Source organism: Limanda limanda, chromosome 12, assembly GCF_963576545.1.
Source record: "Limanda limanda chromosome 12, fLimLim1.1, whole genome shotgun sequence".
Taxonomy (NCBI): domain Eukaryota; kingdom Metazoa; phylum Chordata; class Actinopteri; order Pleuronectiformes; family Pleuronectidae; genus Limanda; species Limanda limanda.
Window position 1 is genome coordinate 22010717 of NC_083647.1, and position 13773 is coordinate 22024489.

Consider the following 13773-nt stretch of genomic DNA (forward strand, 5'->3'; position numbering starts at 1 on the left):
GTTTAAGGACAAACTGGAAGAATACAAAATGCTCAAAAGGAAAAAGAGGTGTCCCATACGAAGACCTAGAGGTAGATGTCAACTAAAGACAATGAGACCTTTGAGCTTTTGAGCTCATGTGAAAGCGGTTGGCCTAACAGTTTCCTGAGTTTTTAATAAGACACTGTAAACCCACAACTGCAGCATTTACATTTCAGAGCTGAGCATGCAGCAGCACACACTCTTCCATTGCTTCTATCTTTTCATAAGATCCTCCTGTCTTTTAATCGGTGCCGTGGTTGCTCGGTGTATCGACTCGTTACTCTGGGACTAACCTTGCTCGCTCGCTCCGTCTCCGTTTCTCTCTCTTCACGGAGAAAGACCTGCACCACCTGGCGCCATGGCAACCAAATCCCTCTTGATGTAGTGCAGAGCAGCGGAGGTCTCTAAGATACCGGACCCCACGAGGAATCCATCCCAGATGCTTGTCAGCCGTGCCCGCCCCCCCCCCCACCACTCCACATGTGTGCACGCCGCTTCAGATCATTACTCCCACTTCTTCATGCTCCTTCTCTGGCATGTGCTCACGCTTCTTCTCCTTTGACCTCACCACTGGTCTCAGAGGCAATAAAAAAACCATTGTGGGTTTATCTCCGACCCTCCCACCCCCCCCCCACCCCAACCCCTGCCTTGGATTGCATGACCGTGTCTAAACCACGATGCTAATCTATTTCATGTCTCCAAAGTCAATTCCAGTTACAACAGATGAGCAGAAATGTAAGAGGTGACACGTCGAGCCGAGCTCTGCCTCCACGGATTTGTGTCGCAGGGTTTTGTGTGTTGACAGGACTGTCGCTGCTAATCTCAGTGAATCGCATTAGATTGAGTAAAGGGGGCATCGTCAGGCTGTTACATCTCCACGTAGCGAGGGGTCCTCAGCTCTAAGCCGATGCCATCAGGCGCTGTGCACGACCCCGAGTGCGATCTGGGTCACGCTCTGTCACCCAGCGCTGTCTAGTGGCAATTAAAGGTGATTAATCAAATGGAGGCTTAAGCCAAGAGGAGGCGTTGGGGTTTTGGAGAAAATAAGTCTCTGATTGTAGCAGAGAATTAGTAATTTGCCCCTTTGGCCACGAGAGCAGAGATAACTCCGAGGCAGCAGAGGAGATTTGAACCCTGAGCTCTCTGCGTACGAGCGGAAAACTCTTGTCGACGTGAGAAATTTGAGGAATTTCTCCCTCATATCGTGCACATGTGCTGGTTTTTAGTGTCACCCTAGTGTTCGATGCCGAGCCTCCTGACGGCCCGCACGCCCCCCTGACCCAGAAGAGCCGACACTGGCAGGTTCTCTGGAATCTCTCATCCAACATAGCCCCCCAGAAGAGCCAAGATAATGAGGACACACAGAGCAGGATTATTAAAAGCCTCGTCTCCGTCTCCAGGTCGATATTGTCTCCGGCAGGTGATTTTATTCCTGCACGAGCTCCCCGTGGTTTCTGCCTGAGCCCGGTGGGAGCAGGAGGAGAAGCCTTGAGAGAAGTCAGACACAGGGGGCGGGATCCTCCTCTCCGGCTGTAACTGTAATGAGAGCGACTGTCAGTCTGCATCCTCTGTGTCCACCGTCGGTTCGGCTGCGTGACGACCTGCAGGAAGCGGCTCCACCGGGATGAGTGAACCTGCAGAGGAGGTGAAATGTGCCCGTGTTTACTGTAACACATGAAAAAAAAACTGTTATTTTATTAGATAAACGTTCCAACTCTAAGGCGTTCGGCATGGCAACTGTGTTACCGTTGACAACCACACAACAGCAGTGAGTATGCATTGGATTTCAACTGACCAATAGGGTCGGGTGCTAGCTGCTTCCATTTTGGTTCTTTCAGCAAACTTAGCTGATTCTCCTAACTTTTTGTTTTTCTTCCTTACTGTTCATGCAACCTGGATATTTAATTTAATGTCACGGTTCAGTTTTTGTATAAATGACCAGTTGGTTGCTCTGGTGGCTTAAAGGTCACATGGTTGCATGGATCTTTAGTTGACCTTTCAGGTAACGTCTGGGGCTCAGGTCTGAAAAAGGCCCTGAACTGTTTCCTGGGAAGTGTTCAAAAGTTTTTGTGGACGTTTTCTTGTCGTCTGGTTTTCATTGCTGATAATTTGGACTAAATATTTTCCTGTGTCATCTTCTCTATGAGTGAGTCTGTGCAGCTAAGAGACACAGTTCATGATAGCAGACTGTATTTCACTGATAAGAGGGATGAGACTGAGGACAATGGATGGGATGAGTTGAAGCTGTTCAGGTTGATGCTGCAGATATTCGCCCCTCGAGTAAAGAGATGAACTGTGAAAATGTTTTTTGAAAGATGATAAAGAACAAGAAGAGGAGAATGACCCAGAATGCCCAAAGAAAGGAAGTTAATGAAAGAGTGAACTTGGTGGACGTCTCAGTGGGTAAAACGAATGAAATCTGACAAAACGCTATGTCTCACGTCCAGGCTGCATCTCGGGTTCTTGGAGAATCCACAGAAGATATTTTTGTTTTGACATATTTATGTGGAACTTCTCTTGGTGGGAACTGAATATTTCATCTGGCTCCGGGCGACGAGCTGGAGAGAGATAAACGCTTCCAAACTCCACTGTGCTAATTTCCCTTTGTGGTCTTTTTTTTTTTACATTCCTCCTTCTGTCTTTACATAAATGAGTTTCAACCAAAACAAGGTGTTTAATTTTTCGGAGAGCTTTTCAACATTTGAATAATTTATCAGGCTCTGTTACATCTGGCTCCAACGTTAAAGAAGTTTCATAAGAAAAGTGGATTCTGCAGCAGATTGGTTGGTTGAAACCTGCAGTGACCCTGATTTTAACAACACCATCATTTTTTATCAGCTTAATCATCATGGACATTGTTTTTTATCTTTTTATTGTCTCATAAAGTCACAACCTTCAAACAGGCACTGATGCAGTTATCCTCAGTCGGCCCTCACGGCTCTGATCAAGACCAGGAAGAGCAAAAATCAAGCAAACTGGATTTAATACAAGATTCCACAGAGAAGAAACATCTTTCTGCTTCAGTCAAGCTTCAGAAGAATGTTTCCAGGTTTCAGGGAGCGAATCAAAGCGCTCGAAAAGGTAATAAACACAAAAAACATTCTGTATGTGAAAGAGCAGATGTAGAATTTCGAGGATTTCCGTGATTTGCGTCACCGGCTTGTCCCGGGCCTCGCCGCTGTCGCTTAGCAACAGAGCTGCACTTGGAAACAACGATAATGCCCTTTTGTTCTTTTAACATCTGTAATGTTTTCTATCTGAGTTGAAGCCTGGGATACTGGTCTTGTCTCTTGCCGACACCATTCTCCCTTTTGAAAAACAGCTTGTTGCCAAAGCGCAATGAATCCTGGGAATGTTTGGTTGATCCACCCGTTGGAACTTTCGTTGCTCGGGGATGACCGGGCACATTTGTCGGTCATCTTTGAAGACGCCTTCGAAATGGAACAGCATGGTGATAGTTTGTCAGGACGATTCAATCAGGCTGCCTGTAACCATAGCAACATCCCAGTTGTTTATAAACCATTAACCTTGAATGACTGTTACACCATAAATAGTCATCTGAAACTTAATAGGGTTTTCCAGCTTTGTTCCTGGTGAAGTTCCCAAGTTGTCAGTTTGATTCTCTGCTGTAAAATGTTTCAGTAGAGTTCAGATCTGTTGTCATGCAGAGATAAGTGGTGAACAATAGATTATTGGCTCAGCCCACTAAAGCCAATGATGTGATTGGCTCAGTTCTCTCCCCATCACACCTAATGATGCTCGTACATCTCCTTAAGGACGATTAGTGAATGAGGCCCATCATTGGAAAAGTGGATTACACGTTGTCTGGAGAATCGACTCAACTTGCATCTCATCGTGACAAGAAATGTAGAGAAACTGCAGCAGAGAAGTTTCAGAAGAGAAGATGTAGATAACATCCGTTTAAATTTCACAGATAATGTGTGAGGATGAAATATTAAATCCGAAGAACGCCACAGACTCAGATGCTGCTGAGCTGACTGACCTGGTTTGGCTCCAGTTGTGACACAGCTCTCTAGGAAACCGCTGCTTCCTCTTCCTCTTCCTCTTCCTCAGATGACACTCTTCCCTCCACTGTTCTTCATGTGTCTTCTCACCTGGTGTCATTTATGTGACACAGCCCAAACACACCCGCAGGTAGGAAACGTGATCCTGTGCAGCAGACGACGCCCTCACCAGATAAATCCGGCGCAGACGAGAATAGATCACATCTGCCCCATTTCCTGCCCTGTCGTCCCAGGTGTCCGTCCAATCAGGACTCGAGTTTCTCACATGTAGAAAAACTGTGGCAACTTTCTTATCATCGGGGTTTCTTCACTTTCTCTGTGTGGATAGTTAACGACTCCTCCTGTATTATTGATGACGGCCCATGAATAATGCAGCAGCCACTTAGCTGGTGCTTGTGCTGGACGGTTTCATGTTGGATCTTGTTACGCACGGAGAAGCATCACGATCCGGACGAGTCTTAACTTTCTCCAGCTCGTCGGAGGAGGACGTGCGAGTTTAATCTTTATCAACACAAAGGTTCCCGAGACGCTAACTATCATCGCCGCCTGCTTAATAATGCAGAGTGTGTTCTCTCCCAGGGCTGCGGCGGTTCATGTAAGCAACGGCAACCTTTCATCTCGGCGTCTCCGGGTGCTGATACTTCGGGGGGGAAACACAATCGCTGATCACGCTGTGCAAAATTACACTGATTTCAATTTCTTTCATCGCTGGGATTTAGCATGTGTGTGTGTGTGTGTGTGTGTGTGTGTGTGTGTGTGTTATGGTGTTTTCTGTCATCAGAAGTTGACCTTCACTTTACGTCTGTTTACAGTGTGTAACCCAATGAGTGTGGTGTTGCACCCGGGATTAAGCGAGCCTAAAGACGTGTTTAAAGAACATCAGAGAGAGTATTTACCCCCCCGCAGCCCTGAGAACCAGTGGGGCACTTAAAAAAAAACGTCTCCGAGAGATAATGCAGCTTTGAGAAAGTAGGTTACGGGAACTCAGAATCTGTCTCTGCCGGGGAAGCGTTTTGTGGATCTGCGTGTGTATGTGTGTTTTATAATTAGCTTGAAGAGGAGAGCGCTTTTACTTTGCACGCGGCTTTACGAGCTTAGCAGTGACATTACACCTACCTCCTCCTGTCCTTGCACTTCCCACTTCCTGGAAGGGGGGGGGGGGCGCTTTTAATCCAAATTGGCTGTGACGCGCTTTTTCCCGCGACAGATTGGACAGTTCGCTCGGCCACGGAGAGAAAACATGTCGCAAGGCCCCGGAGCTGCTGGTGAATTATTCAGTTCATGCACGTGTTCCCACTCATCTTAATTACCGAGCTGATTAGTGCTTCCAACTAGCAGGGACATCCTAAGCCCCTCTATCCCCCCCCCCCAACATTCCAAACATTCCAAACATTCCATCATCCTCCTCTTCTCCACCTGAACGCAGCAGGATGCTTTTATTTCTACTTTCCCCCGTTAACGAGATGTATTTTAATCCCCAGGGTCGACTCCAAGTCGCTTTGCATTAATGTGAGAGGAGAATTGTTGAGGTAAAATTGTAAAAAAAAAATGAAAAAAGAAAAAGGGAAACGCTCGACTCTCCGAGGGTACAGTATCTGCCAGGACTGAATTTACCAGAGTATGAATCACGCCATGACGGTGAAGTGTGTTTCCCGTGGCAAGGAATGAAAATGCAAATTCCTTGAAAGAATGATGAGATGTAAATATCATGCAGGGCAACTTACCGCTAATAGTTCTCATCAATCATCCAGGAAACTGATGGAAATCTCATTGTGTCGGCGGCAAATGATAATCTACTCTGATGTTGTCGGGGGTTCGGTTTCTGTTTTTAGCATTTTTCTTAACCTAAAACACACCAAGAATAAATGTTTTTTTAAAAGGTTCCTGGATGTGTTATTTATACTTGACCCTTGCTCACTGTTTTAAAAACAGATCCGGACGAAAATGGTAGCGACACAAAACTGTTTACATGATACCACCCTTTTTTTATATGAAAACAATGCAAAAAGGATTTTATTTTGAAAATAACATGCTTGAATACTGTTGGTAACTGAGCTCACACCGGATGAGATAAGAATCAATAGTGTTCGGCTTGAAATGAGCAGCCGCCTTTAGTTTACATCTTCCACTGTTCCACTCTTTATTCGCTTCATTCGTGCTAATTAAACTAATCAAAATAGTGAAATGCATACCCCCCCACTCCCCCACCCCCCCTATCTCTTTGGTCCCGGTCCCATCCTGCTCCTCCACCCATCTGTTGCTGAAATCTGTCTTTAATCGGGACGTAGCCGCGAGCTGAGCAGAAAATAAGACGGCCTTTTTTACTTTCCCCGGCACGTTCTGACCTGGTTCTGAGGACCGAGCTCTGCCGGCTCTTCAACAGACACGGTGGAAAAACGCCTCCAGACAATCAAGTGCTTTTCATTTCATCTGCTCTGTCACTGAATCGCACGGCCGACTGTCCACCGGCCGGAGGAGAAGCCGGAGCTCCCTCAACATCACAGAGTCAGAGAGGAGAACCAAACTTCTGTGCTGGAAGTTCGATAATCAGTTTATATTTTACATTGTTTTTGTGATGAAATCAACAGATATAGGGTAGTTTCTTCATGTTAAATGTGAGAATCTGCCTAATTTCTCTGTTTTTAGAATATTATAAGTTAAACAATACTGTAGGCTCTGAGGACAAGTGACAAGCCTTTTTTCAGACAATTCATAGGCCAAGTTATCAACCAATGCATTGGTGACACCCAAAATTCCATTACATCTATAAATACGTACAATAAAACATGTGTTTTAACTCCTGCTCGTCTCTCGGGACGTTGAAACGTGATTCCCATGTTAGCGAAGAGGAAGTTTCTTGAAGTCCGACCCGGTCCCGGAACGTTTACATTCCAGTCTTTGCTCAGCTGCTCCCGGCTCAGACTGTCCCTGGGTGCAGTCGCCTCATGCTAGCGACAGCTGTCATGGATTCCCAAACTCTGAGGTCAAAGGTCGGCTGCCGGCCCCCGCACACAGATTCCCATTTGACCGGGGGGAAGCGTCAGAATCCCAGGGCTGCGTTTGACACGGAGCAGCGTCCTGCACCACGGGATGTTTTCTCAGCGTTTTCCACTGTATCAGCTACTTGCTGGTTTTATTGCTGTCTTCCGGAGCTGAAGTGATTTTTTTTAGGGGGGGGGTATTATTCACCGCCCCTGCAGTACCCTGTCCTCCTCCCAGGAGACAATGAGTTGACGGTTGTCTGGTTCACTCATCCGAGCGAGGTTCCCACCGGGTCAGGCCGCGTCCTCTCGCTCCGTCACCTCCTTGTTCACACAACCCTGCTTCATGTATGTGAACTGTCCAAACAGTAGCTCTTGTGTGTCATCCAAAACAGCCGCATTTCCCATCAGCCCAGGGACAAAAAAACCCAATTTTTTTTTTTTTTTAAACCCTCCAACAGTCGAGAGCTTCATTCTTCATTAGTCGACTTCAGCTTGAGCGGGAAATGTCGTTTGTTTGTGAGAATGAGATTTTAGAAATGTCAGATTCTCAGAAGATATAAAGCAGCTTTGTTTCCTCATTGACTCCTCGACACTTTTGACTTCATCTAAAACTTAAGAACTGACAGAACTGACGGTTAAATACAGCGATGAACCAGAATCTGCATTAACAATAACTTTACTGTTTTGAATCTCATGCTTTTGTCTTTGCTGTCAGGGTTTTGACTAATGAGATTGTTCATTTATCATTGAGTCGATCTGCCTGATACACAACAACATTTTATTCAGTTTTATCGTTCCGTTAATATCATTAGTCTGTGTTTCTCTCCCATCTTCTATTTATGGTTAAAAATGTTTTATAGTTGTTATTGCTATAGCATTTTAAATCTTTTCTATGGTATTTAATTCTCAGCATTTTCATTAGTTTTGTCTTATTTATAAGTTTAATTCAGATATGATGAATCTTGTTTCAACCACAATGAGGTGACAGGAAAGAGAGATGCAAGAAATCCTACTTGTTCCTGATTGACATTTAAACCCCTAAGCTTCAGCCGAGTTTCTAAAATAGAAGCTGAATCAATCTACAGGACTTATTGGAGTGATTCTGAACTTCTGCTATTTGAATATGTGCGTATAGATCTATGTATCTGCTTCTGTGTGCTGACGTCCTCTCTGTGCTCTGCAGGGTCAGCTGTCCCAGGCTCTCACCGGCCTGTCCGACCGAGCCAGTGAGGCCAAGGAGTTCCTGGTCCAGCTGAGAAACATGGTGCAGCACATCCAGGTACAAACACACACACAACCACACACAACCACACACACAACCACACACACGCATACACTGGGAATATGTAAATCAGCCATTGGCAGCCGTGCCTTCGAAAACCTGAATCAGTCAACCACCAGTGAAAAGTGCATGAGTCACAGACTGTCAGGATTTATTGAATCAATAACGGCATTACATTCTATAAAACTGTTGCATTGCCATAGCAACAGGAGGCCGCTTTTCCCTCTGTGAGTTTCAGTGTTTGTGTGTGTGTGTGTGAGGATGTCGGTTTCATTCTGTGGCGCCTCACGTTGAGCAAGAATAGATTTGTCAGCGGCCGATCAGAGGAGGAGGGCGGGATTAAAAGCTCGTCGCTGGTTATCGTGAGATGACGAAGACGTGAGGGAGGGAAACAATGAGGATAAGTTAGGAGAGGAGGTGAAGAAAGAGGAGGAGGAGGATGAGAAGTTAAGTTAGGGATGTGTGAAAATGAATAATACTGGACGTAGTTGTAGGAACATGAATCAGTCATCGTCCCGTGGTGCTGCTGCTTCATGTTGGTTCTGTCCACCCACCTCGCTGATGGATGATGAAACTGTAAAACTGAGATAATAAACAAATAAATCTTACATTTGCTGTATATTTAACTGCTAATGATGCAATTAGCGGAGCTGTGAAAGTCTACATCAGTCAGTATAGGACCTCTTTAAGGTTTTGCATGTGTATTTTGTTGGTCGATTGAAGGTTCCCTCGTGTTTTCCACCTGCTTGTTTTTTCCCCGTGAGATCTCCCAGCCTCTGTGTTTGCTCTCCTGCAGGAGAACGGCGTGGAGTTCGAGGCGTGTCTGGTGGCTCAGTGCGACGCCCTCATCGACGCCCTGAACCGACGCAAGGCCCAGCTGCTGTCCCGGGTCAACAAGGAGCACGAGCACAAGCTGAAGGTGAGTGAGCTCCACCAGGTTCCAGCTGATGGGATGTCACGTTGTCTGTCGTTACAAAGCTCTGTTGTGGTTTGTTATTGATGAGCTGCAGCGTAGGTTGGATATTTAAACCAAGGAGGTGAAGAATAAGACAAATCGTGATGTAGATTTGATGTATTTTGGTCTTAAACTAATTTTACCTGAGCTGAAACCATTGCCTGACTGGAAAGACACATTTTCATCTACAGTAAATGCAAGTGATGAACATTGATATCAAATCTGTAGTTAAAATGGCTAAAATGCAAGAACAACATTTTACATTACATCCTTTTAATATTTTGCATTTTCAGGTTTTCGTAAATTTATCAGCCGTAGCTGTGGCTGTGATTTCAGACACACATTCTCCTTTAGACCGTCTGCAACACATTGAGCAAGGGACAGAGCGGAGAGAGAGGGGTTTGATGGAGAGGAGGAGGAAGAGGAGGAAGAGGAGGGGGAGGAGGGGGGAGGGGTAAATACATTTGTGCCGTACGGCATCCAATTTCACACTTGGACGATCTGAAGAATCAAGGTTTCACACGTGTAGGTGGTTTGGAGAAACACGGTCCGCGCACGGCAACATGTGAGCAGACTCACACACTGACACACACTGATGCACATACAGTACATTTACATACACTTACACACACTTGACTCTCCTGCTCCCCATAGATGGAATATGAAGATGGTGGATTATAAATCAAATTTAACCGAGCCTGTCTGGTCACTGTCCTGCGCCCCCTGCAGGCAATGAGTCTTTTTGTGTAACTTAGCTTCGTATTGAAGAAATTGTTTGCGATTTTTGGCAAATGTGCGTGTTCCTGTTCTTGATCGACATCACTACGATGTTTATCAGACACACAATCATGAATAATCCGCAAAACAACTTCATTATGTAAGAATTGAACAAACGTAGTATAATGTCTTCGTTTAGAGGTGCTGGTCGGCAGAGTTGTAACTTTGAGCTGCTGTAATTACTCTCATTGCCTGTAGGTGGCGCAGTTTGGAGAAGTTGCATTCAACGCTGCTGTTTTGGATGCAGCCGTGCACGCTTAAAATGCAAACTGCGTTCCCGTGTAACGAAGGATGGCTGTTGAGTGATGGATGTGTGTTTATTCATGTGCAGAGAGACATCGGACACATTAGCACCTCCAAGACGCAGGAATGTTAATGTGTCTCTGAGCGGATCTGATCCGTCCTGTCGGGTCGGCCGACAGATCGGCTGCTCCGCGTGTCCCTCGCTGAATCTTAATGCCAGAAACACACACGCCCCCCCCCCGACGGATCTGATATTCCTCTTCAGTGTGGAGCTCTCGTGTGAATCTCACTCAATCAATGAAGTTTCCCACAGAGTCTGTGATGGAAGAGATCTCCTCGTGTTTCTTCTTTATTTCTCCTTGGCTCCTCCCGGACACGGCAGCTCACTTAAGGTGGACGCCAGACGCTTTCTGATAACATTGTCCTTTTTTTGTATTTGCATAGAAGCAGCTGATTGTTGCATGTAGCAAAATGCCAGCTTTGCGTTTTTCATGTGACCAATTAAGGGACTAATGAAGTGGCCTGATTAATCCTGCTGATGCTGTGATGATGAAAGCCACGAGACGCATAGAGAAAACATGGAACCAGTGGAAACACAGCGAGGCGGCTGCAGCTGACTTGGCATCTCCCCTGAAGCTCCCTGCTGCTCTCCTCATCACCATGGTGACCGGGACTCATGGCGCTCGGTGTTTGAAGCTGCGGAGGCGAGAAGTAGTCCTTCACAACGCCAGCATGGGGAGGACTGACCCGGGTGTTCTGTGTAGAGAGGGAGCAGAGGAGGAAGGTTGTTTTATGCTGGTTGGTCGCGCTGAGTCACAAAAGAACCTTTACTCAGCTCCACTCAGACTCACAGTCAGCGGTGCCTCTGTTTCATCAACAGGCCCGAGGTCAAATCCAGACGCCACTGAAAATATAAACCTCTGTTGATTACCACCGCCAACTTGGTGAGAGCTGTGTTTAAATCCCGGGTCTGCATCTGTCCGAGGCTGCTTCTGAAGACCGACTGTGACACAGGGGCACGACTCAGCCGTCCCATTTCGAAGGCTCTTCCAAATGCTGTTGACAAAAGCGTCCTTCCATCCCACGTCCGATCCTCGAGTGTCAGGCGTCAACCGAGCGGGTAATGGTGCACAGGTTGAATAACGATTAAGATTAAGATACATTTATTTGTCCCAAACACATGCACAGACATGCACAAGCACACTCATGCAAGGAGGGAAATGTAACCTCTGCTTTTAACCCATCTGGTGCAGGACACACAGAGCAGTGGGCAGCCATGTACGGCGCCCGGGGAGCAGATGTTGGGGGAGTAAGGTGCCTTGCTCAGGGGCACTAGACAGGGTAGGGAGAATCCTCTTGGATTTTTGGACAGATCAATCCAGGTTCGTCTTTTTGTTGTTTCTCCGTGGAGTCGAACCAGAGACGAACCAGAGACCTTTTCTGCCCATAGTCCACCGCCTCTTTAAGGGCGGAACAAGCTGGTGACTGCCTCCTTTAATCTAACTTTATATTTTACATGGAAAAAACAATCACACTGAAATATATTACTCTCTAACAACTTGCTATCTAAAATATATTTCTAACTTTTGAATTACAAAAATAGACTTCCCTTCTGTTCAAATTCCCACCAGACTCAATACTTAGGACCTGACCCGGGTCTCGCTGGTAGCACCGGTACAGGATCATGTTTTAGGCCCTTAATTGAGAATTGCATAACTAATCTTATCCTGGCCAAAGTGTTCAGATTGTGTTCCTTCCTCCCAGGCAGCTATTTCTCCCACTGTCTGACAGTGAGATATGAAAATCCACTTACGGAGGCTTTAAACCTGTTTAAATGATGATCCGTCATCGGGATCGTTTTACAGGCCTTTTTTCTTGATCCTTTAAAGTTTGCACCAAACATCCTCTTTTGTTTCCTGTGCCTGAAAAACAAAGCACTTGAAACCCCCAGTGAGCAGCAGACGCTGAAGACTAGAGGTGTTCGTGCTTCTCACGGTATTAAAACGTCTGATTCAAACTGTCTCTGAGCAAATGTGTAAGTTTTACAAGCTGTACATGTAATTGAATTTACCAAGACAGATTACGTATCCCAGTTTAGTCCTTTAATGCAACGTGGAGGATGTGTTGAATATGATCAGACTCGCTGCCTCTGATCTCCGTCTCTTTCGCTGTATTTCATCTGGGAGCTCAGAGATTCTTCTGAGGCTGATGAGAGCAACACAAAGTGAATCTGAAACGAAGTTGGTTTGTGAGTTTGCCACCGGATGCAAACGCTGGCTGCACGGAAAACTGTTTCTAAAAAATGAATTTAGTACAATAGCGATTTGCTGTCCTCCCTGTGTAAGTGTTCTGCTGCAGGGGATCCCAGCTCCTCCGGCTCCTCCACTTTCCAACAGTCAAACAGGAGAGCTTGGACATTTTAGACACATGAATTCAGAATGTTGTGCATTGCTGAATGACAGTTTTGGCTGCAGCAGAGGGATCTGCAGCAGCGTGTCACACGAGGACGAGCATGAAATATTCAGGCTCCTGCTGAATCGCATTCATGCTTTCTTTGTGAAATGCTTGATAGATCCACGGAGAACGAATCCACTCCCAACTTCTAATGACTGTTTTCATGAAAGATTTATCACTTCTAACTCCGACTTCCTCCCACAGACCAAACACATGCAGCCGAGGTTAATTGGAAATTCGGAAAATGCCCGTAGGTGTGAATGTGATTGTGGTTGTTTGTTTCTGTGTGTGTACTCGTACGCTGCCTCTCACCCCCTGAGAGCCTCAAAGGTTAAGAGGTGTAGATGATGGATGGATGCATGGACGGAGGAAAGAAGTAAAACTAAATATCCATTCCAGTTTCCCAGAGTCCAAGAGGATGTCCTTAGATGTCCTGTTTTGTCTGAGTAACTATTTTACCATGTCAAATGTACTAATTTTGATCGATCGCGTGTCCAAATCGCACCAAATTCAAGTCTGCACTTCCTTCAGCCTTTAACAATACACATCCCAAGTGCGAAGCCGATAAGATGAACGATTCTCGAGATATGAGAGACACATACAGACAGAAATTCCAATGAAGAATGAGCAGTTTGCAGGAATTTCCTTCGTTTTATAGACTGAATGAATCATTGATTGATAGAAATATGTTATTCTGACCCGCGACTCTTCTCCATTAGTGTTCCCATCATGTTGCATCAGTGAAGTGAAGCCCGTCATACTGCTGCAGGTGCTCTTCACCGACCCGGGTATCAGATCCATATTAACGCCGTGCAGGCAGCGGCTTGATCCTCGCTGACGTCTCAGTGTCAGGTGTCACTTTCACTGACCATCAGGACGGAGCAGAAGCGTCTTTTAATCCCGTCATTCACCTTCTTCTGATCCTGCACTTTGATTTAACGTTTCCCACCTCAGCCCCGCGTGTATTTCATCCTCCTCTTTTTCTCTCCACCTCCTTTCTTCATCTCCTCTTGTGTATGTGTCCATCACTCC

General features: G+C 45.9%; 1 protein-coding gene across 3 annotated transcripts in view; it reads left to right on the forward strand.

The window, feature by feature from the left end:
- Positions 1 to 13773, forward strand: part of trim9 (tripartite motif containing 9) — a 32536-nt gene that overhangs the window by 3671 nt on the left and 15092 nt on the right. For all 3 annotated transcript variants that reach the window (XM_061082959.1, XM_061082960.1, XM_061082961.1), the window contains exons 2-3: positions 8214 to 8309; positions 9109 to 9231. In XM_061082959.1, the coding sequence (XP_060938942.1) occupies positions 8214 to 8309; positions 9109 to 9231 (219 nt within the window). The remainder of the gene's footprint in view (positions 1 to 8213; positions 8310 to 9108; positions 9232 to 13773) is intronic.